This window comes from Biomphalaria glabrata, chromosome 18 (genome assembly GCF_947242115.1).
Source record: "Biomphalaria glabrata chromosome 18, xgBioGlab47.1, whole genome shotgun sequence".
In the NCBI taxonomy this organism is placed as follows: Eukaryota; Metazoa; Mollusca; class Gastropoda; family Planorbidae; genus Biomphalaria; species Biomphalaria glabrata.
Window position 1 is genome coordinate 17,606,627 of NC_074728.1, and position 25,769 is coordinate 17,632,395.

The 25,769-nt window shown below is 31.7% G+C and overlaps 1 protein-coding gene across 2 annotated transcripts in view; it reads left to right on the forward strand.

Annotated features, from left to right (window-relative positions):
• The first annotated feature begins 355 nt into the window (after positions 1 to 355).
• LOC106067215 (uncharacterized) overlaps positions 356 to 25,769 on the forward strand; it is a 63,762-nt gene continuing 38,348 nt past the window's right edge. For both annotated transcript variants that reach the window (XM_056017559.1, XM_056017558.1), the window contains exons 1-12: positions 356 to 679; positions 2,229 to 2,359; positions 4,085 to 4,242; positions 6,046 to 6,168; positions 7,191 to 7,317; positions 11,077 to 11,251; positions 12,058 to 12,277; positions 13,575 to 13,619; positions 13,812 to 13,836; positions 19,296 to 19,328; positions 19,781 to 19,813; positions 24,458 to 24,490. In XM_056017559.1, coding sequence (XP_055873534.1) covers positions 2,242 to 2,359; positions 4,085 to 4,242; positions 6,046 to 6,168; positions 7,191 to 7,317; positions 11,077 to 11,251; positions 12,058 to 12,277; positions 13,575 to 13,619; positions 13,812 to 13,836; positions 19,296 to 19,328; positions 19,781 to 19,813; positions 24,458 to 24,490 — 1,090 coding nt within the window. In that variant the 5' untranslated portion in view covers positions 356 to 679; positions 2,229 to 2,241. The remainder of the gene's footprint in view (positions 680 to 2,228; positions 2,360 to 4,084; positions 4,243 to 6,045; positions 6,169 to 7,190; positions 7,318 to 11,076; positions 11,252 to 12,057; positions 12,278 to 13,574; positions 13,620 to 13,811; positions 13,837 to 19,295; positions 19,329 to 19,780; positions 19,814 to 24,457; positions 24,491 to 25,769) is intronic.

Genomic DNA, 25,769 nt, shown 5'->3' on the forward strand with positions numbered 1-25,769 from the left:
TGTACTGCCCCTCCTGTCATGTAGTTCGGACAAGTTTCTTTTCTTTTCTCCCAACTCTGTGTAGCTTTTTTTTCCTCTACTCGTAGTACTTGTACGTGGCGAGAGTGCCTTGTATTTTTGTTTTGAATTTTTTTTGCTACGTCACAAAGTCAGGTGATATTTATAGGTCATTGGTTGTCCTGAGGCAGTTCATCCTCTGAATTTGGTTGAAACGGACGGTGTGTTAGTCAGTAAAAGATTATTAGTCTGTGCTAGTTTCTTGGACTTATAGTATTCAGTAGGATTTTTGGATTTTAGGGTGAGTTACTTCGTTGTGATATCTCTTATTGTATGTTATATGTGAAGGCTGTCGCTGTTTTTAGTTTTGAAATAGAGGTTGAATTTTGTGTTACTTTGTTTGTAGGGTGCCAGTGTTGGAGCTGTATGTACTGAGCTCAATCCTATGCCAGTGTGGGCGTCTCTTGTCGTCTCAAAAATATATAGTACAGTCTTGAGTGTCATTGTCAGATGGGCGATCGTCGACGTCGTTGAGTGTCAGGGCCGTTACACATCAGTTGGTATCAGTTGGGATCAACTGAGGTCTAACTTTATTATTGCCAATGTTGGCAGTATTGTGACGTCAGTCAGTCAGAGTCTGGTTGACTACGAAATCATAGTGACAAGTGGTATCAGTAGCAAGGTGTTCATGTGAATTATTGAATAATATCTATCTATATATGTAATATATATATATATTATCCATTCACCATTCTATCATTCTCATTGTAAATATACATATATCAGTATTATACAATTAAATTCTTTTTAATTTTGTTATTTAAACCATCCACATAGTTGGTTACTCTATGTACGAATGTGTTAAAATGATGTTCTTGTCAGGCTGAACCTCGGGAACTTAATTGTGTACAACTATTGAACAACACAAATAATTCCTAAGCCTGAGACCTCCCATGGTCCACCTTGTAACGATCAGCCTCTTTCAATTTATATTTACAAATGATTTAATTTGAAACCTCCAAAATACCTTTTCGCTTAAGTACCACTGCTAGAAAAAGAATGAACAACTAAATCCTAATAGCACTGGGAAATGTAAATTCTAGATCTATTGTCATTTCGCTACATTCAAAAGGGGTCAAATAAACGATTACAATTAATAAAACGAAATTGATATTTGTTTCTATTAAGTGAACAAATTAGCAAAAGAAATGTAGACAGGTAAACAAAAAATGTGTACGCAAGACTTAAGTTTTTTTGCCGGGGAGTGAAGATAAGTAAAGTGCTACTAAAATCCACGTGTCAAAAATATAAAAGCCTGTATGTGTCGGGGGCACACTACGGTGTGTAGGTAAAAAAATGGTGGATTTAGCGAGCGAAGAGAGAGAGAGGGAGAGAAAGAGAAGGAAAGAGAGCGGGTCTTGAAATATCATTGTAACAGGTACACTAAATCAAGGGCTAGAATTGTTTGTTAATTTGATCCTTAAAATATAACCCAATTATTAAAATTTAAAAAAAGATCTAGTTCCGGCTATAAAAAACAATATAAATCTCAATTTTATCTATAATAACCAATACAAAGACTAGGAACAAATCAACGGACGTAGCCGCTGCGTACTGCTAGTCACTTATATATGAATAAAATATTTTTTAAGGTCTTCATTGAAAATATCGGTTGTATTTGCAACATAGTGCCTATAAATGTGTAAAGGATATTGTTCAAATAAAAATATTTTGGAAAGCTTATAAAATAAGACTTTTTACACGCTTCTAAAAGGTAGAATATCTAAAGAGTTTTACCATAGTTAAGTTGAATAAGATTGTTATACTTTAAATTTTAATGACATTGATAAGAAAAAATCAAATGTCCCCAAATCTTCGGTAAATAAAACACGACTTTCCACTGGACAGTCTCAAACATTTATTGTCCTTTATTTCTATCTCTAGCTAACCCGTCTAATGATATTAATATACCATCACGTCACTACAGATATTCCCGATTATTGCTAACTTCTACAAGCAAGCCTATTGCACTTCACCGAAAGCGGGGATTCTCAAACACAGAAAAATATTTAGCTTGAAAATTTCGTATCTATAAGTGGATCCGTCGGGGCCCCTTTTAAGTTTTTGTGATAACCCAAACTCTGTTATTTTAGGGAAACATTTTATAAAATGTAAAATATTACTGAAACAGAAGGCTAAACATTTTTATAACTTATTTTTTTCCAAAGTAGGACTAGACAAAATATGAAGGACGAGATTGTGAAACCTTTGGACGTAGAAACATGCAGTGTTGCTATCAGTTTGGGGGCAACACCAGAATATAACATTGAAAATATTGTAAACGAAAATCTATATCTAAAGGGTAAGTAAAACTCATTTTTTGGACTAACAATGCCTTATACATAACTTAATATTTATATTGATGTGATTTCGTTAAAAGCGTAATATGCTTTTTTGGCGGCCCCCGAAAAGACGCTATTAGTTTTGTGTGAAATGTCTGTCCGTCTGTTCGTCCGTCGGTTCGTCCCGTTTAGATCTCGTAAACTAGAAAAGATAGTGAAAATCCGACATCACAATATTTTAGACCATTCAAAATTCCTCAGCAACGTGTGCGTCAGTTTTCACAGCGCAACGCTATCATGCTCTTTCATGTGCCTCAGTCTCCCAGGTGGCTGGGTCTATGCTGAACGCTTTCAGTGAAGCTTTGAGGGTGTCCCTGAAGCGCTTTCTTTGACCACCTTGCGTGCGCTTTCCTTCGCTTAGTTAGCCATACAAGAGTCATTCAGGGATGCATCAGTCTACCATTCTGCATCAGGATTTTGTGGATGCTTTGCAGACCTGCTCTTCGAAGTATCTGGTACTTTGTCTTGCCAGATAGACCTATCATTAGAAATGCATATACTTTGAATAGATGTATTAATAGATGCGCTTAAACATACTTTTTTAGGGGGGAAATAAAAAAAAGAGTAAAAAAATGTCTTTATTTATAAAGAAGCGGCCAATACACCAGAAAGGGAGCGACAAAATATACAGATTAGTTACGATATATATCAATGTGTAGCTTTTATTATATATATATATATATATATTTTATTATATATATATATATATATATATATATATATATATATATATATATATATATATATTGTTGTAACCCCGCTCCCGCGCTACACTAATGGTGCGCATCTGAGCACTACTGAACACACTAGTGAACGACATCTAGAGACAGGAAGAAGGACTGTTGTGAGCCGGCTAGAAGTCATGGGAGTCTAAACAGTCTGGTGCTGAGTGCTGTCCTGTGTGATACTAGTAAACTGTGTGTGAGACCTGGAGCGACACTGGGAAGTGTGTCGGTGGTCTGTTCTGTGTTCTGGTATAAAGTAGCACTCTTAGAACTTAAGACATATTACTCCCTGTGACTTTATAGCAGACGTCCAAGTCTAACTAGTAACTATTACTATTTGTGATGCTTATACTAGTTATACTAAATAAATACATCATTTACTCTTGTCAACCTGTCTTTCGTTGAGTGCCTGCCTTAGAGAGTTACAACAATATATATATATATACCGACTGTTTACGATTGGTAAATGAGGTCCATTGTATTAAAAAAATATCTCACTTGTTATAATTGTAGTCGTAACAACGGGACAGGCAGAAAGCAATTTTTTTAAATAAAAATAATTGCATTTAAATAAGTAGATTTTTTTTCACAGGCGTATGTTTCTTTATTTTAGAAAATAGTAAAAACCCTGCAGGTTACAAAGGAAGTTTGGTCACGAGGCCTTCATCAGCTAGAAAAACAAAAAGAAAGACAATTAACACAAAATAGTCTTAAATTAACTTATCTGTCCGATGAAAAGAAATGAGCTACGCTGGTGTAAAAGCGCGTGAAATCGGAATAGGGTGGAGATGTCAGGCAAAGATGAATGGGAAAAGGGGGTAGTGTTAGTGCCCATCTCATATTAAATAAAAATGTGCTGGTTGTTGATCAGTCGTTTACCCCTGCAGCAGTAAATCTTTGTTGTTGTTGTTCTTGTTTTTTTTGAGTCTTTGAACCTTCTTTATTTTAACCTCATTTTAGGATGCTTTTCTAAAATACACCCATTATTGAGAAAGGGTCAAGTAATCGGAAGAGGCGCGACAGGACATGTGTATAAGCTTATAGAAGACTCAAAGACAGAAGTCGAGTATGTTGTGAAAGAGATATGCTTGCCTGCTGAAGACAGCGAAAAGCTCTCGGTAAGAATGATTTTTTTTCATTATTTATTTGTTGTTTTTTTCTTTTTGGAAAAATATAATGACATTTTAAACAAGACAATTCTTCCTTTAAATCTGACCATTTTTCGTAGGAGCGTTTATTATTTTTTTATTAAATTACTTATTAATGATAGATTTTAGAAAATTTGTTCATTTTATTCCGCCCCAACTTTTCTTTTCTCCACAAAAAAATCCTAGTCAAGGAAATGTATAAATCGACTCGGATTTTCTAGACCAAATGTATTTTTAGAAGATACATTTCCGAAAATTATAACGGTTAAATTAGAGTTGTTCTACTGTGACCGATCAGCTAGTAATACTTTTCTCAAAGATACACATCAACTGTAAACTGTCAATTTTCTAGAAAAATTGTTAGAACCGTTTTCGAGAACCTTGTCCATGTTTGAGGTCCAATGCTGAGTGCCCTCTCTGTCTAGGCTCCGTCATTTCTTGTATGTATTTATTTGTAGAACAAGCAGTGCAACATCGTCAGCAAAGTCCGTCATTCGATTAGGTTCACGCAATGGAATACCGAAGGAAATCTGATTCACTGCTCTCCTCATTATGTAGTCGATGGCTAGAAGAAAGAGAAAGGGAGATAAGATGCACCACTGTCTCACACCTGTCTTGATGCTAAACAACTCGGTTGTTTCTTTTTCTGATTTAGTTCAGCAACTAGACTGACTGTATAGGTGTCGTAGGATCTTTATGAATTCATCTGGGATGCCGTATTCTCTTTTTCCCATAGTGATTCTCGGTTGACACTTTCAAAAGCTTTCATTAGCCGTTGTTGGTACTCGAGACGAGCGAAGATCTGCTCCTCCCAAGATTTGCCTCTTCAAAAGCTTGCTTGATCTGGACAGAGAGGAGAGTAAGGCCTTTCCAGAAAGTTGCAATTTGTCAATTTGCCTTTTTAAGAAGGTTTACAATCATTCTTTTTTGTTTGAAAGTCCTTAGGCACTTTAGTTTTTTGCCAACAGAGATTTAGCGACCAATTATTCTGTTAAAAGTTCACTTTCCCCCCCATGTTTTATCTTTTCTGCTGACACCATGTCTAGCCTTGAGCTTTGTATTTATATAGGACTGTAATGGCCATGGTATCCTCCTCTGTTATAATTGAAACTGTCTTGACCTTGAGTTCATTGTCCTTGAATGTGTAAGTCCTGTCTGGCGACGATTTCGTGAGGGTTGTTGGCAAGGCAACGCCTCATCTAAACTGTTGCAACGTCTAGAAAACATCATTAAAAAAGCATCAAAAATTACACTCACAACATTACCACATTTAAAGGAACTTTTTGAACAAACGTGCCTAAGAAAAATCGAAAAAATCTTGGAAGACAACGGCCACCCGCTCCATCAGAACTACGCCAGGTCGTCTCGAAGTGGGCGACTGCTGTCAATCAAAACAAGAACGGAGCGGTACAAAAACTCGTTCGTACCTCACTCGGTCAGACTCTATCACCGCCACTCATTGATCAGGGAACATGAAATGCACCAAGATACCTGTGTGTAGTCGCTGAATGAACTCTTTATGTTGTCTGATGTATTTATGTGTATTTTTCTGTTGTGTTGTCTTTATATGAGAAACGAGTCCTTGTAATCACAACAAATTTCCGTAAGGATCAATAAAGCAGTCTTAGTCTTAGTCTTAGTCTTAAAGGGATAAAAAAATGTACCTCTAATTTTTTTTTTTTTAAGAAACTAAAATGTTGACAATGTGGTTGTATTGCTTGACTGTATGACGTTTTTAGTTAAAGTATTTTAGCTTGTTTATATATTTGGCAGAACGTATTTTACAGAGAAGTGGAAGTTTTGAGAGGACTACCTGATCACCATCGCATAATACAATTCTTTGGATATTGCGTTTCAGAATGCTACTGTTCATTATATTTGGCATACATGAAACTGGTGAGTGACAACAATACATGACAAGTTTAAAGAAATATATTTTTAATAAATATCTCCATTACCTAATTGTTGAGGCTACTAAATACATGTTTATGTAGTGTAGTAAGAACAATTATTTCGAACAATGAAACTTTTGCTTTGTTAAAAACATCTATTTGCGGAATGTTTTCGAAAAAGAAACGTTCTATATTCTTCTTAAAAAGAAAAGTCTTTTTTCTTATAATATTTCATTTATTTCACACCTCTTTTTTCTTTGTGTTTTCCTAAATCTTTTGTAATTGTGGTGATTGTGTTTGTGTAGACCATCGTTGACAACACCTTATAGAACCTTGATTGTAAGATGTGAGGATTTCTATGTTTATTTATTGTATTTGTTATTATTCCATTGGTTGACTAGGTAAAGCGGGGTGACGGCCCTTGAGTTTTGTTATTGTTGACAGGGTAACGGAGTTTTGTGATAGCATAGTAGGAGCCATTATAAGGCAGTTCTGATAGTTAATGTATATTTAGGAGATCCGCTTTTGTTGGCTACAGTTATAATTATTCCTATTTCTTTATTAAATATTTCTTATTTCTAATGCATCCCTGGTGTTCTTGAAGTATTGCATATGTAATGTATCCATGTCAAAGTCATAGGCTAGAAGTTCACAACAATCACAACAGTAATTATTTGATGTTTTAACAGAATATATTATGCATTCGCTTTTAAACTTTTTTTTGTAAAAACCTATTTCTTCTTTTCTTTTACGCATATATGGCGTGCTTAGGCATCTGCATCTGTTTGTCGAATGTCCTATGATATAATAGGCCCTTGTGCGAATTATTTAAATTTAAGACTTAAAGATACATATTAAAATATTTATGAAAACGTTAATTATTTTTCAACTATATTTATTTATTTTTTTGGTTGTTTTTTTTTCATTGGTAAGCTGGAAAACAATAATTAGTCAATTAAGATATATAATATTTTAAAAAAAGATAATTCAGTTTAAATCAAATTGATTACTTAAATGTTGTTACAGGGTTCTATAAGTGCGGCATTACGTAAAGGACCTTTCTCTGAAGAAAAGTGTTTTCTCTATACAGGTCAAATTCTAGAAGGTTTAGAGTTTTTACACAAGAACGGGGTTATACATAGGGACATTAAAGGTATTGAAATCATGTTTCACCATCTGTTCATTGGTCAAGATACAGTTTGGAAATTTAAAAAAAATTAAAGTTTATAAAAATTAATTGCTTTTTAATTAATGAATCTTTTTATTTATCATATATCTTAAGTAATTGCACATTAATTTTTCTTAAGACTTTTAATATACAAACTCAAATGTTGCTCCGTTGAATTCGCCCATGGACAAGGAATATTCAAGCCATGTTCTTGATTATTTTTTCATGGTCTAAAGTAATACGATTTTAAACTTCAAATCAATCTAGACAACCCATCAACACTAACAATATTCTTGTAACTGTACTGAAATAGGGAATTGACTACAATTGCTTAAGATATTGAAGTACAGCGCACTGAACATGCATAAGAATGAAAGTTGTACTTAACAGATGCATTTTTAAAAAAAGTCCATTTTGATTCAAATTAAGTGCATTATAAAATTCGATCACAAAACTCTCTTTATATCTTTTGTTATTTTTTAACAATCTTTTCCTTTTTTTTTACGAAAAGTAAATGTTTTTATTATTTACATAGACATCTTTCTGTTAACAATGCATTGTCCCCTAAATCATAATCTAGATGATTAGGAAATTTATAATAGTGCATTTTTAAATAAAAACTGGTTTTAAAAAGTTGAAATTTTTGCCTTCAGAAAAAATAAAACGTAGCTGTTGCGTCAGAACTTTGAAAGATATAAAATATTATGATGTCGGATTTTCAATATCTTTTCTAGTTTATGAAATCTAAACGGAACGGACGAATAGACAGACAGACCACACACAACCAATAGCGGCTGTTTCTCTTTTTGGTCGCAAAAAAAATTGTTAGTATTTCTTATTAACACATAAGTTCTATAACACAACTATGAGATTTAAACAGATCTAAATTCTGATTTTTTTTTAAAAGAAAGATACTTTGAAATATCAAAAATTAAATTATTTCTGGTCCATTTTTTCTAAAGAGCACCACAATATTTTTAATCAAGCTATAGGTCTATGCCTCAACTCAACTTTTCGCCCTATCAAATCATATTGGCATCATTTTTGTCACACCCTCATAGTTGTTGTTGTTGTTGTTGTTAGGAGATCACTGCGGAAATAAGCTTCGCGAGATATTTTGAATAGAGCTTTAATATTTATGTTAAACGTAACGGTTATAGCCAACAAATTTATGTACAAATGTTTTTGAAAGAAAAAAAGGAAAATTAATTGTATCATATAATGAAATAAATAGACTACAATCTTAGAAATAAATTTAGTTTGGATCGCGAGATTTTCGTTATCTGCGCGTGCGGGACCTTTCGATCGTGTTTGCTTGCGGTGTTATGAATGGAGCTATTAAAATGTATGTCAAGACGGCTAGAGTTGCAGCTATAACCAACGAATTTATGTACAAATGCATTTGAAACACACAATTGAAGATTACATTTTATTAAATAATGAAATGAATGGACTATCTTTTGTATGTTTATTTATTTCGTTATTGAATAGAGATAGATTTGGCTAATAAATCGGGTTTACGATTGATTAAAAATATTCTTTCCTTAATAGAGATAAATTTAGCTTGTTTTAAAAACAAATTGGCACCCCAGCTGTGGGAGGGAGGTTAAACATACACTATAATCTTCGCCATGATCTCAGGACTATTTATGCTAGGTTTTATCAAGATTGGTTAAACGGTTTAGATTTCTATGCGGGACATACATGAATACATACACCTTACTTTCTGCTTTATATTATACTAGCCATATGTTACCCGCGGCCCGCGGGTCTTAATTTGCGTGTCAGTTTCGATATAGTCACTGAGAGTGTTATGTAGACAATTAAACGAAATAATAATTTTATAAGTCAAGCGAACGCAGAATGCTTGAATGTCAAAATAGTATAAATGGAGCTATCAAAATAGCTAAACGACTTAAATTAATTTTTTTTAAATAAAAACATTTGCTTGTAGACCTGCATATATTGATTAAAATTTTAAATGATTATACTTAATTTTGTATGTTCATGTGTTTAATTATAAAATATATCTATCATCTTTGAATTAGATCTAGATCTTGAGTTAGAGATAGATGTACATCTAGACTAATCTAGAGTTAAATATTGGCTTGGATAGAGTTCGTCTGTGCATGCTTGAAGGCTTTGCTCTGCGCATGCGTGATCTTTTTTATAAGATTTACGCGACTCGTGAATGAAACTATTAAAATGATTGTGAACATGGCTTCGCAGCTATAGCGAACGAATGTATGAAAAATGCTCTAGAAAAATAAATTTGAATGTTAATTTGATTAAAATATGAAATGAATAGACTATAATTAGTATGTTCATGTGTTAAAGTTATAAAACTATCTTTGCGAACAGCCGATTTATCATCTTAGAGTTGAATTAGAGTTTTAAACCTAGGAATAGAGAGATGTGTAACATTTTGGGTATTGTCCAATGAAAGAATGAACGTCAGGAATTCTAAATTCACAGATATAAGGAACGAATTTATGTAAAAAATGCTTTTGAAAAACAAATTTGAAGATTAATTTTATTAAATCTTTTCGATTTATACATGGTAAACATGGCCTAGATTGATGAATTTATAATACTTTCTTAGAGTTGGTCAACTTTTTTTAAGGGTCTTAAGTTTGTTTTAGGGCTACAATACATACAATACGGTCTAAGTTAGTACCCAAGGAACAGTTATACCAAGTTTTATCAAGATTGGTCAAACGCTTTTGATTTCTATTCGTAACATACATACATACATACATACATACTTACATACATACATACATACATACATACATACATACATACATACATACATACATACATACATACATACATACATACATACATACATACATACATACATGCATACATGCATACATACATACATACATACATACATACATACATACATACATACATACATACATACATACATACATACATACATACATACATACATACATGCATACATACTCCTTAGGTTCTACTTTAAAGTATAAAAAATTACTAGCTTTAATATTACCCGGCTTTGCTCGGGTTTTTTTTTCTTTCTACAAATAGCTTGCATTTATTTCGTTTGAATTTGTGTACAAATCTGAGATAGATAGGAAGTAAATCTAGATCAATGAAATAGTAATATTTTCATAGAGTTGAGCAACTTCTTTTTGAGAGTCTTTAGTTTGAGTTAGGGCTACCATACATACGTAATGGTTCCAGTTAGTACCCAATGAACATTTAGGCCAAGATTTATTAAGATTGATTAAACGGTTTTGATATTTATGCGGGACATACAGGCATACATATGCCTTACTTTCTATTTTATAGTATATATATCATATATATATATATATATATATATATATATATATATATATATATATATATATATATATATATATATATATATATGTTTTATACTTGATACAAAATGCTTAATTTAAAATATAGCTTAATAAGATTGGTATACACTGCATTACAGAAAATAAATATTAAGCCAACAATATCTAATCCTTAACTTACGAGTGTAGAACTATTAAAAACTAGAATACGTTCCGGTAAAATGCTGAGGTTTTATATATGTTAAAACATTCATTGCAACACATCTGCAAATTAGAGGAAATTCAAGTTTATGACATTATCTAAGTGCTTCAAGTCTGGTGAAGATTATTAGATTTCAATTTATATAAATTTTGCAATGCTCAACATTATCGTGGGTCTTATCTCAGATACCTTGTTTTGCTTAAGGTCCGAATGTTTTACTTGAAGACGAAAATAATATCAGGATAACAGATTTCGGACTAGCTAAATTTATGGATGATTCAGATAATACAATGGAATTGGGAACTTGTCGATGGATGGCACCTGAAGTTGTTAACAGAAAGCCAGATATGGAGCCATATAATTTTAAAGCAGACATTTGGTAGGTGCTTTAAGAAAATGCTGAACTATGTTCTTATAGAATTTCTTTTATATCAAGTAACTTTGTATTACCTTTATTCGATTGTTAAAGAAGAATGATAAATAATTTATTTATATTTTTATTTACATATCATTCATTTGTTGTTTTTTATTTCACAAAGTTTACATCAACATTTCCTGTCTGACTGTCTGTTTGTCTGGTACAAATACACGTTATTTCCACCCAAACCTTTCATTCTAAAAGAAATATTTAAAAATACATAATTATTATCAGACTTCATAGAAAGAAATTAAAAAATATTCTATTAATTAGTGCTTAGGTATTAATGTACTTTAATTTAGAAAATGGAGATAAAATTGCATTAATGCAGTAAATTTTGCAGCTATATAAATTTCGTTTGTTTTTTGTTTTTTTGTTTTTAAATTTTTTAGTTAAAATACTTTTTTTTTACGTGATTGTCTTTTTGCAGACATTTATTTATATAAAAAAGGTTAACAAGTCAAATTTAAAAAAAAAACTGGATATTTAAGGTGTTTTTTTAATATTGCAGGACATTAAATATTTATTATATATTCCTTACAATTAAAGTAAATCGGCTAAAAATCATCGTGAAATCGGATTTGTTTTTGTATTTTTTTTTTATTCTACTCTCATAAGGCGGGCGGGCTAACGGTCGTCAGAAAATAAACGGACTATACACAGCTAATAGCTATTACTCCTGGCCTACCTCTTTCCCATATGAGGACCACTTAAGGTAATCAATCATTTAAAAAATATAAATTAGAATGTTTGTTTTTCTCTTTAAGGAGTGTGGGCTGTACAGCTCTAGAGATGATCACAGCTAAAGTACCTTATCACGATCGCTCTAACATTGCAAATATAATATTCACTCTTCACAACGGTGAAAGTCCTAAACTTCCTGACAACATTTCAGAGAGAATGGAAAGGCTCTTAAAAAAAACTTTTGTGATAAATCATGTAGAAAGATTTTCAGCAGAAAAACTTATTGAAGAATTTTTCTCTATAGTAAGTGTTTAAGTGTATATTGATAATATTTAAAGAACATATAGGTTCACCCAACTGTAATGAGTATCTAACTTTAATTGGGGAAAGTAAAGGCAGTAGGTCGTTCTGTTTCCCACATGCTACCAAAAGAAACACATGACCTTAATATCAACTGCCCTATAGATCGCAAGGTATAAAATGATATTCTTGTTTGTGTTTCTATGGATAAACTTAAGGCTTAACACAAAACATTTTCTTTTCTTAGACATCCAAATTTACTAAAGAGTCATGTATTTATAGCATTATAGAATTAGTTAATGAGATGAAAGTGAGATGAAAGCCTGGGCATTGTTTATGGTTGGAAAGATGCTGCCCACACAGCAGTTCCCCCCCCCCCTATAGAATTGAGAATTGCTTAATAGCCTTAATTCTAATATTGTTTGACATTAATTTTAGTCCAAAAGATTTTTCTCCAACAAGACTAATCATAGCAAATTATTGAGACCTTTTCCGACACTGGTTGTATGACGAATCAAAGTTCCTAAATTAAGATCATTCTTAGACCGTTTTAAATGTATGAAATTTATTTAAAGCAGTGCAAAAATATTAAAACAGAGCAAAAATAAGTGAAATTTGAAATTGTGTCAAGGAGAAATAATGATTTTCATTTAATGATTTTTTAAAAAGCATCTCACTAGTTTATTCTAAGATTCTAAAACAAAGCACTAAATTGTGTTCTAGCCTTTATGTTATTAAGTTACCTACTTGTTTTGTTTCCCTTGTTTAGTTACCTTTTACCTTATACCTAAAAATATGTTTGCATCATCCGTTACTTTTAAATTATCTTCTCTAAGGTCTCTTACATTTTAAATGTCATCTTGATAAATTTAGAAACATTTCTTCAAAGAAGGAAATAATTAGGCGCAATGTTCATTATAGCCCGGCATGTTAACTTTATTTTATCTCTTCAAAATCAATGATTTTCCTGACAGATTCAGGCAATCTGTTACAGTCAATAATATCAGAAAGAGAAGCACTTATAAGATTTATTCCTAGAAAATATAATAAGAAATGTATCTTTTGCTATTTGTGCTTCTAGCTATTTTTTAATTATATTTTGTTTTTGTATTTGTGAGTTATGGTTCAGCTTTGTTAGGCCTGTATAGGGCTTAGCTGTATTACTTTTGACACTCTTCTATCTTGAAGTATTCCGTGGTTTAGTAACCATATTTAAGGTCTAGTTATATTATAGTAATGTATAAATATTCATTTATTTTAAATGTTACGATGATAGTTCCTTATGTTTTCTTGACATTAGGAATCTCAAACAGAAAACAAACATTGCAATATTATTCAAATCCAGGTAAAGTTGCATTTTTGTTTTTCTCTTGCATTATTATTATTATTATTATTATAATTTTTTTTAACATTTAGTACAAAAATAATTAGAAGAAAATGCTAAATTTACTTTTTTATGTAGTTCAAACGTTTTTAATAAAATTTACAAGAGATTTATAATTTTGTTTTTCTTATTTTTATTTATTACTGCTAACAGGAACTGTCTTTCTATGAAGACAAAGGTAATAACTTTTTTAACGCTCAAGACTTTTTTTCAAAGCAAGTTATTTTCTCATAGTTATTATCTTTAGATTTAGGTTATACATTTTCATATCAATATTATTTCGAAACCTATTATTATTTTCTTTAATGTATCACTCTTTATTTCTGAATTGTCTGTCATCAGTCTATTCTACTAATATCTATGCTTTTCTTACATTTTTCAGAGAATGGGTTAGTTAGATATGCATCTTTATAGATTTGGCGCGAGAAATGTGTACTATAATTTAAAAAAACACGTAACTTTTCTAATAAAGTTTATTTCACTAAACAAAACTATTGTATGTATCATATGAGCTCTATCCCAATCCATGAATTGTATTTTAACAAAATGTAATTATTGTATGTATATATATACGTCTGATTCCTACTAGAGTCAATAATAATGATAGGCTTTCTCTCCCCCCCCCCCCCTCTCTAAATTGTATGTTAGTTCTGCCAAGCACATTGGATTCTTTCCTTTAAAGTAATAACAAATTGATTAATGAACTTAGTGTGAAGTTGAACTATGGAGCTTGGTCTACGTCCAGTCTCTTCTCTTCCATTTTTAGCTTCATGTTCTATGGCGTTTTCTCTCTCTTTCTCTTGTCTTTCTTGCTCTTCCCTTCAAATTCTGACTTAGTGTTTCATCTCTTCTTTTCTGATTTTATTTTTCTACCTTTCTAGCTCTTCTTTTTGTTTCTCATTGTCTTCCTTTCTGTTTTTCTCTTGTCTTTCTAAATCTTGTTCTTTCTTTTATTTTTGTCTCCTTCGTTCCAATTCTTAATCAGCTGCTTGTTTTACATATACTGCAACGTATTAGCCCTTTACGTTTATCTATTTCGTCCTGAATAGCTGTTTTTTTTTTGTGTCGCCTTTAGATCCACAGATAAGGAAGTTGCCATTATATTAGTTTGATAATAAGAACTTATATTGGTATACATAATTAAACTTTAGTATGTTAGTCCTATGGCCTTTAAGTATTTTAAATCTAGTTTATGTAATTATTAGATCTAGACGTAACACAAATTTAATTGTTTCTCTTATTAAGTCAAGTAGGCTATGTGCTTATTTAAAAATATTATTTAGCGTTAGATCTACAATTATAAAAGGATATAAGTCTATGAAGATGTATTATTATCTAAGTATCACTACAATTAATCTACGGGTTTTAAAATGGAAAATTTTATTTTAAAAATACACTTTGCAAGCGTTTTTTTTTTTAATGCAAAAATGTTTACTACTATTCAATATGTATAGTACAAACAAGGAAGAATGTTATATTAACAGAGACGATGTGCTTTATAGTGTTCAACTTATCTTATCTTATCTAATACAGACGTTACTTCAAAAAAAAAAGATGATTACGTCCTACGCGTCATGCTTTTAGTCATGCATATTGTTACAAATGACAGTGATAGGTAGAGGTCAACGTATGACCCCGGCGAGATAACACAGCAGCGGGTGTTCTATGGAATGTACATGTATCAACAAAGACAGGATGTGACGTGTCCTTACGTGTTATTCCAGAGGATACTAGCCGTGTTTGTGAAACTTTGGACAAGCGATTAGGGACTCTATATAAGCCAGAGAGTTAATGTTAAAGTCAGTCGTATGGAGTCGTGAGTCGTCGGTACTGTTGTCTACTGTGCGAGACAGTAGAAGAGAGCTGTGTACGACTCGATTCAAGTTAACTAGGGTAGAGTTAACTGAAGTGGACTACTGTCGTTAAAGTCTATACAGCGAACTATAGTGGACTTGAGCCGTTACAGCCGATACAGTCGATGTAAGACGTGTGCGGCTCTGATTCAGTAGACTTGAGTACGACTTGGTTCAGCTTTAGGAGACCTGGAGCGACACTGGGAAGTGTGTCGTTGGTCTGTTCTGTGGAATACGGCTCGATGCAAGTTGAGAAGAGAGGAATTGCAACGAAGTGAAGAGATGAATTACAACGAAGTATAGCTAACTGTAAACTGACAGATATTGTACAGTCTTCTACGCTACATGTTACAGTAACGAACTGTTAGAGTTAATAGTCATTAAAGTTATATGAAACTGAAAGTTTAGTCGTCAAGTTCTTTGCAGTGTTTTTATTTGTGTGCCTACTAATACATTTAGCCAGAAGATTCAGAAATACGTAACAATATGACTTAAATTCAGCCAAGTCACTGGTTTTCCTGGCTAGCTCAGGCAACCCATTCCATGCTCTAATTGCACTAGGGAAGAAGGAGCATTTGTACAAATTTGTTTTAGCATATGGGACGAGGAATGTGCCTTTATCTTTGTGTCTTTCAGAGTATTTTATTAAATTTTGTTTTTGTATTTGCAGATTATGGTTCAGTGTTTTATGTATGATTGCTACTTTACTTTTGAACCTTCTGTCCTGAAGGCTTTGTAAATTTAGTGATTTTACTAAAGGTGTTACTCCAGTCAAATGTGAATATTCGTTTGTTATGAATCTCACTGCTCTAGTTTGTGTCTGTTCTATTTTCTTAATGTTTTCTTGAGTTAAGGTGTCCCAAACGGAGGATGCATATTCTATTATTGGCCTAACCAAGGTTAAATAACATTTTAGTTTTATGTTCTTATTTGATTTATAGAAATTTCTTTTAATAAATCCTAATGCTTTGTTTGATTTTTTTGTAGTTTCATCAATATGTGGATTCCATGACAGTTTTTCATTTATTATAACACCTAGGTATTTTGCGTTTTTAGTCTGTGTTACTGGTTTGTCATGAATAAGATAAGTGGAATTAATTTGTTTTAGTTTTTTCGTTACTCTTAACAACTGACATTTTTCTGGGTGGAAAGACATGCTCCAATTTGATTCGCATTTCTGTAATTCATCTAATTCTCTTTGTAAAATATCTGTGTCTTGTGTTGTTTTTATTGTTCTATATATTATGCAATCGTCGGCAAATAATCTGACTTTTGTTCCTGAAGTAATGCTATTTGGTAAATCATTTATGTAAATTAAAAATAGTAGTGGACCCAAGACTGTTCCTTGAGGTACACCTGAGTTTACTGTTATCGGTGTTGATTTAGAGCCATTTATTATTACAGTTTGTTCTCTCCCTTTCAGAAAATCTTTAATCCACTGATGCAGTAGACCATTAATGCCGAAATATTTAAATTTTTTTAAGCAAGCTATGGTGGTGAACTTTGTCAAAAGCCTTAGAAAAATCTAGTAAGATAGCATCTATTTGTTCACTATTATCTAAACCTTTTGAAAAATCATCAATTAGTCCTATTAGTTGTGTTTCACATGATCTATATTTCTTAAAGCAATGTTGGTATGGTGTGAGGACATTATGTTTGTCTAAGTGGTTTATGATGTTGCTACATATTATGTGTTCTATGATTTTACATGTGATGCTGGTAAGTGATACTGGTCTGTAGTTTCCTGGGTCAGATTTTTCTCCTTTTTTAAATAAATTTTTTTTATGCCAATGATGACTAATAATACAAAAGTAAACAATAGTATTGGCAATACGTACACGTCCCATCTATTTGTTTTGTGGAGAAAGAGTTGGGGCTGTTCGTATTTTGTATTTTTTAACTTCTGAATATTTTTGCCTTTTTAGTATTTTTGATATAGAGGTGTGTGTATATATATATATATATATATATATATATATATATATATATATATATATATATATATATATATATATATATATATATAGAGAGAGAGAGAGAGAGAGAGAGAGAGATATAGATATAGATATAGATATAGATATAGATATAGATATAGATATATAGATATATATAGATATATATATATATAGATTAGCGAGGGATGCATTATTTCCCTAGGCTGCGCAGCCCCAGCTCTAACCTACATATTTTGCAACAACCAGGGCCAGCTAAACCATTGTCCGCAGGTGGTCAATTTAGATTTTCTTTTTGCCGTCTGCGTTTGTCCTCGGCAGCGGAATTTGTTTTGGTTTCAGATGTGTATTCCCTCGGCCTTTGTGAGTGACCTCCAGCTGTCTCGTTCTGAGGCCGCATGCCACCAGGTGCTATGTCAGCTAAGGCAAGTTGACGCCTAAGCTTGTCTTTGAAGCGTTTTCCGTGGGGCGCCTCTGTTATATCGTCCACCTTTTAGCTCACAAAAAAAAACTGCCTTTGGTATAGGCTCGTCTCCCCTACGGGATACGTGCCCTGCCCAGCGCAACTGTCGGACCATAAGAAGTCCTTCTATATAAACCAGAGTGTCCTCTCCGAGGCCATATTATGGGCTTTAGATAAAGGGATCACGGCAGCACTTTCGATCTTGCTGATGCAATCCAAAGGAACTCCTAGCGTTCCATTTAGCACCAACTTAGAAGTAGAAGCTGCCGTAAGGAATGCCATTGTTGATACTTCCAACGTCTAAGGGGCTTAACTCGTGATATTTCCTCGAGTTTGTCTGCTAAAGCTTAGTATTGCAAGGCAACTGGGGTCTGAAGCCAGAGTATCACTCTGCTAGATGAATCGTCTAACTAGGTTGACGAGCTTCATCAAAGCTCTTTGTTTTGTAGCGCCAGGTATACGTCTTAACCTCTTCATCTGTTAGTAAGTGAAGTTTCACCAGTATTAGTATCTACACACGAGCAGGCCAAGTGCGAGACTCAATTATCAAAGGTTATTTGAGACGCATGCCATTAGGAGTACTTTATAGAAAATAGGAACTTATCCACATTTTCACCTCCTGGGCATAACAGAAGGTTGTCTCTGACGGTTGGAGAGGTGTTTGCTCCTCATGGAACAACTAATTCCCGCTTCAATCCGCACCTGGTATATTATATATGTTTTTATTACATATCTTTACATTATATATATATATAACGAGTATGGTTCGTCTCTTCACTCACCATTTCCCAGGTGTCTGTTTTTATATGGCACACACCTGCACGGCTGATGTGCTATATTGAAGAAATATGAGGGATACATAGTGAGAAATGAGAAATACTTAGTGTGCTCAGCCTTTTGCCTCTTGATTCTACACAAAAAAGAAATGTACAAATTTGCAACTGTTAGGATCTTACCCAGACAGAAGTTTGTTAAGACATGCAGATGGAGGTAGGCTCCAATAGACCTAAAGTCTTCAAGGGTCTTTGACTTAACTCTAAGAGCACTTACAAACAAGAAGAAAAAAAAAGGTCTACAGTTACTGAGTGTATGTGGCCAACATAATGGCCAAATGGCTTTACATTTTGTCAACAAATGTTTGGTACCCACTTGGATATAGGTGCACTACGTGACGCTTTAAGGATTCTGAAATTTAAGATCCGTCTTCATCTAGGTTGGAACATGAAAATGTTGACCTAAGTAAAAGAATAGTTTATGCGTATAACTTATGTCGACATACTTATTTATTTACACAAATTATTTTTTCAAAACTTCTGAAACCAACAATATAACATAAACATTTTATTTACATTTGTTTCATTTGTTTTAGAAGGAACATGGCACAATGCTAGCTACACACATGGTAAGAATTAGAACTAATCTTCTACTTAAAAATACAAAGATGTAGACGTGTCTTAGACAAAACAAATATATCAGAATTGTATGTTCTGATATCAAATTATGCAAACACGAAAATATTAAAATTTTGTTTTATTTTTATGCACAAAATACTATACAGCAAAGCGACTCTTTGCTCCACATTATTAAAATTTTACTTTATAAAGAACTAGCTAAATATGAGACATGACCTTTGGATCTTAGATTGGGTATTACTTCACCTAGTTTGGAACTCGAACAATTTGTGACTAAATGTGAGAAAAGTTTATGCGTATTGTTAGAGTTAATGTACATATTTAGTGATCATAATTTTTATTTTTTTAATGTCATTATTTATTTTTCTATATTTTTCCCAAAACTTCTGTAACCAACATTTTATCATAAACATTTTAATTATATTTTTCTAATCTGTTTTAGAAAGAATACAAAACATGAAAGGCGTAAAAAAAGGTAAGAATTAAAATTAATATTCTACATTTAGAATACAAAGAAGTAGGCATACCTCTGACAAAAGAAATATATCACAATTGTATGTGCGTAATCAAATAATAAAAACTCGAAAATAAAAAACAAATGTTTATTCTTCTACACAAAATATAATATATCTAAGCGACTCCTTGCCGTTCGATAATAAAACTTTACTTCATAAAGAACTAGCAAAATATGACACGCGACCCTTGGGCCTTAGTTTGGGTATTACTTATCTAGTGGATTGGACTTGCATCTACGCATCTTGCGAGTACGATTTATCATCTGAAAATGCCCATTTCCCCCTCTAAAGCAGAAAAAAAATTTAATTAAAAAAACAACAAAAAAAAAAAAACAAGTAGATTTTGCTAATCATATATATATATATATATCAGTGCGTCAATGCCTGGAAATGGACTATTCCTATTAGATCTACCACGAGATAGATCTAGAACCCCTTTTTTTTTCGTGCGCGCTAACGCGCGAAGATCTAAATATTTACTAGGTCTAGATCTTACTGCTCTAAATAAAATTGAGTTCCTTTCAATGTGTCAACTTATATGAAGTCTTCAAACTAATTGGGAATTAATTGATTGATTAGTTTTAATTTATCTAGACTGGGTTTAGAACCAGAGATATGTCAGGCACATATAATAGAATGTACATAAATCTAGATTTAGAATTGAGATCTAGATCAAGATCTAATTGTGTTATCTAAATATGGATCTAGATTTTTCTAAATTAAGATATCAATCTAGATTCTAGATCTAAATCAAATTCTAGTCTACATTCTAGCTCTAGATATGACCAGGTGTGTAATAGACTTAGATTTAGACTACTGGCTAAATTTAGCAATCAATGTAGGCTGTAGGTTTAGATTCCACTCTAGTAGAAGAAGTACCTCAAAAACTCAAGGCTCTAGATATCTGTAACTAGATCTAGAGTCTAGATCTAAAATTAAATCTACCCAAAAGAAGCAATTTCGTTTCAATTATGGAATCTAAAATATGCACATTAAAAAAACAATCAACTGTTAATGAAATAGCTTACAGATCTAGATCTATTCTAGATTTGAATTTGATTTCTTTTTTTTTTTAGATGAAAGTAAGAAGGGCAGAGGTTTTCATAGAAGAAACATTGGTTGTGCTTAATCTCTCTTTTAGCATGATAAAAGGAATCAAACTGATGTTCCATGACCATAACTTGCAGAATGTATCTTCTGTGGTAGCTACTGTTATAGTCACTGGCGACTAGCTAGGTTCAATTACTTATGAAGGCCTACGTTCAAAGAATGAAATCAGGGGCATTTAAGGCAGGCTCAGTAGCTAAGCTTTTTTATATTAGAAAAAAGTTCAATAACTAATTAGGATTATCGGCCTGAAAAACAAATATTTAAAATGTTTTTTAATAGTAATTGTAGAGGATGCCAAAGCTTTCATTGTTAAAAGCAAAAACAAGTCTGGAAGAAGAAAATCTGAGTGATATAATATATTTCCAGTGGCTGGATACCTTGTAAAGAAATTGCATATAAACAAATTACTTTTATAAAACTAGATGTCACAGATCCAGCTAAATGTTCTGTTGCCGCTAATATGGAATGTGAAGTACACAAGAGGCATTATGATCATAAGATGATTGCCAAGTGACAAGAACGTTATCATTGATCATAGTCTAAAGTCTAAGACAAAGACTAAAAGTGTAAATATTTTGACTTATGTACAAAATGTCTTATATAACTTTATGCTGTGTTAACTTTAGGATTGCTGCTTTTCATGCATGTTATGTCCTTGAATGAATTAATTTTAGTCTTTCCTGGGTATAGTTCTTAATATTTAGGAAAATACGCATTTGCCCCTTTAAAATACGCATTTCCAGGTCTGGGAATACGCATTTTCATTTTGGCATGTAGGCATCCTTGTCTATGTCGAAGATGGAGAATATTCCCTACACATTATTTTATTTTTGTTTAACCGATAAATATATATATATATTCCGATGTGGTTTTCAACATTCTTCAGTGGCATCTCAAGTGGCTTGAGTTAAGATTTATCTCTTGCTTTTGGAAGGTAGTTCACACATTTGACATTGCCTGCGGCAGAAGAAAGAACTCGAAGCTTATTAAATGCATTAAGGCAATTAAGCGCCACCCTGTGAGAAAAGTGTCTTTGTCGAAACCTTTTTATCAGACCATTTATTTTTATTTTCTTTTTTTTTCCTTTAAGCCTCTATACAAAGCAACATTTAAAAATAAATCACAAAAGTTCAGTAATTTCATTGCAATTTTTTTTTTTTTTTTTTCAAAAGTCAACTTATTTTTAATACACCTAACGTCATTTCCACTTCTTTTTAGATGCGCTGTAAAATAATTTTAAAAAGGGACTAATTCTAATATCATCAAAAAGAGATCTAGATTTATTTAATTTTTTTAGAGAGGGAGAGAAAAAGAGAGAGAAAGGAGTTATGTGGTGTTAATAATGGGCAAAAGTTAACTAAAAATAATTAAGGCCAAAGTTTAACTGGATGAAAATAGTTTAGTTAAAATCGTATTTTTTTTATTACAAAATAAAAAGTTTAATCAAAATTTCTACAACTTTTCAACATTTAAATTATAAACCTGATGAACAGTTGCTGGTCTAAAACATATGAACACATACATCCACCCACTATGCAACTCAGATTTCACTTTACTTTTCTGAGATTTACATGAGTATCTAGTTCCATATACATGGGTGAAAAAGTATGCTAAGGTGATCGTTAAAATATGTTTTGTTTATTGAAAAGAAAATGAGAAGATGTTTCGTCTATGATACAGCCTGGGAGCAAATCTACGGACGTAGCCGGTGTGTAACGCTACTTATGCTCTGTTTTTTTTAATTATATATCTAGTACAACATTACAACAATATTTAAAATTTTTAATGACTGTAATTTTCCTTTTCTTTCAAAAATACCTCAATTCCTGTCAGAACTTCATGGAGCCAGAAACCTGGGAGGCTGATCTTGAATACGGCTCAAACGATTTTCCTATAAATCTAACAGTTGATGTACATTGCTGAAAAAAAAAATTTACTAGCTCTTAGCCACATGGGAAATAACAATAGACAATAGACCTAGAAAGGCTAGATCTAGATCAAAATCTGTAGCTCAATGATCAAACAATGGTATTGAAAGGACTAGACAGTTGCTGAAAGGACTATCGTTTTTTGATGTTTCCGAATGTAACGTTTTACTGATTCAAGAACTTAATACATTAATGTTCAGGAAAATTTTGCGAATCGTCTTTTTTAAGAGAATATTTAATGACCTGTATTATTGAAAATATTTTTGAAAAAATAAATAAATGGCTTAATCAGCCTTTTGTGTACCGTTAACTAAGTTATTTTTTAAATTTAAAAATGATTGAAGTTTACTGATAGATTATATAAGCGTTGCTAAATTTTTACGGAAATCTAATATAGATTACGTCTTCATTGTAGATATAGAATTACATCTTGACTAGATCTGTGTTTTTCAACCAGAAAACTAAATCTTGTGCTAGATAACTTTATAATGAAATTAGCAATTAATAATCTCTCAACTATACAATGCCCGCTAGCCGAATGGGTAGAATCGTTCGTTCAAGAAGATGAAGAAGTCAAAATCACATGTTCGAAATCCAGTTAAAGCTATATTATTTTTAAATTAATTATTTTTCCAAGTTTATGAAGAAGGTATTGTCTTTAAAAAAATTAATTTATAATGTTTTTTATTTTCGGTTTATGTTTTCTTTTCAAGAAGTAATTATTACAATTTTCTGAAGAATCAAAAACATGTGATTGCAAATTTTTTTTTCTATGAAACGTATTTTTTTTTTCTTAAATTACATTTTAAAACATGAATTTTATATTTTAAACTTCATTTTTAGTATTTCATTTTAAATTATAATATATAGTGCAATTTCATCGTAAATGAGACAAAATGTTTGTTTTTTAAATGTATACATCCACATATCTTTTAAAGCACGGATTTTGGAATTTTAAATACGTTTTTGTGTACCAAAAAATGTTTCACTAACATTCTTAGAGAAATTAGAAAACAATATACTAAAAGTAAATATTTACTACTTTGAAAACTTTCAACGTACATTAAAACATTGTTTTCTGTCATTGTGCACCTTTTATATGAACTGATACAACAAGAAATACATTAAGTATGAAATTGAGAATAAGATTTCAATTCATAATAAAAGTAATAAACTTTAATTGTTATGTTATTGTATTTTAATTACAGAAAGCATGTCGCATTCTCAATTGAGATATTTAAAAAAAAAAAAAAAAGAAGAAACATTTAAATGATAATACAATTTTTAATTAAATGTTATTTTTTTCAAAAATGTATTTAATTTATTAAATTTAAACAATATTTTAAAATATGTTTTGGGATAACCACACAATAAAATAAATAATGAAATACATTGTTTTTTTAAATGTTTTGCGCAATATAAACCATCATTATTTAACTTCGTAATATTGTATATTCTTTCTTTTAAAATATAGCAAGGCATATCACGTCAAAATCTTAATTTACATTTTGTATTTATAATGTTTTTGCATTTATTATAATAATAATTCTCTTTTTCTGTTTAAAGATTTCTGTGTTTACCTCTTGATCGTCATATTTGGTAAGTATGCATCCATTTCATTTTGTATTTCTTCATCAAAATTAAAATATGCAAAACATTACTTTGTAAATGGTGTAGGTGTAATAATCTACTATATATTTACCAAATACAAATGACTTGATTGATCACAAAATCTCCTCAAAACTGTAGGACGTATCCGCATGAAATTTCATACGTATGATCCTTTTACCTCCTACATGCTCACTAAAAGCGGTTTTGACAGAATCGCAACCTTAAGACCGCTTTTCGTAAAAAAAAAACAAAAAAAACGCGAATTTCTTTTAAACATTTGAGTTTAATTTTCTTGTGTTTTCCCTAAAGACCCCTGTCTACATATCAAGCATTTCAAATAATATCACTAAAATAAGACTTCATTATTTCTTTTCCTTTAATTATACTTTCAAATCGCTTTAGATCGATTCCACTTCCTTTTAGACGCGGTCTCAATAAAAAACAAAACCAATCCTAATAGTATTAACAAGATACTTCAAGAGACTTTCAAAAGAAGTAAGAGAGAAAGAGAGAGAGAGAGAGAGAGAAAGGAGAGAGCAAGGCCTAAATCTATTGCTATTTCGCTTCATTCAAAACGGGTGAGATGAACCATATTATAAACGAAATCTAATTGATATTTATTTTTATTTAGAGAACAAAACACCAAAATAAATGCAGAAAGTGTAACGTGCATGTGGCACTCAGTTGGGGCCTTCGGAAAATACATTTTAGCGGCCCCCAAACGGGGGAAAGACGCTATTAGTGTTGAGTAGAATGTCTGTCCGTTTGTCCGTCCAGTTTAATTCTGGTAAACTAGAAAAAAAATCCGACATCATAATATTTTAGACCACTCAAAGTTCTGATGCAACGGCTACTTTTTTTCTTTTCTGAAAGCAAAAAATTCTAATTTTTTAAATCAATTATGTAAGCAGGCTTTTTTTTTTCATAGAAATACACCATTTTTACAAGTGTTCACTATTAATAGTAACAAACACGGGAGGCTTTTTTAGTAAGAGTAATGTTTATTTACCATATTTATGCAAACTGTTGTCTATTTTTTATTAACAATTTTTTTGTTACAAATGTATTGCTAAGTTAAATAAGTTCTGTCATACTATTACGTTTACACTAACAAAAAAGTTATTTTTTTAAAATCTAAAATCTATTTATTATGCAAATAGGTGGAACATAATTTAAAACAACAATTAATACGTAGTTTTTTTTCATACTATTGCGTATACGACGGAGCAGAACAACAACCATGAAACACTTAACTAAAGGATTTTTT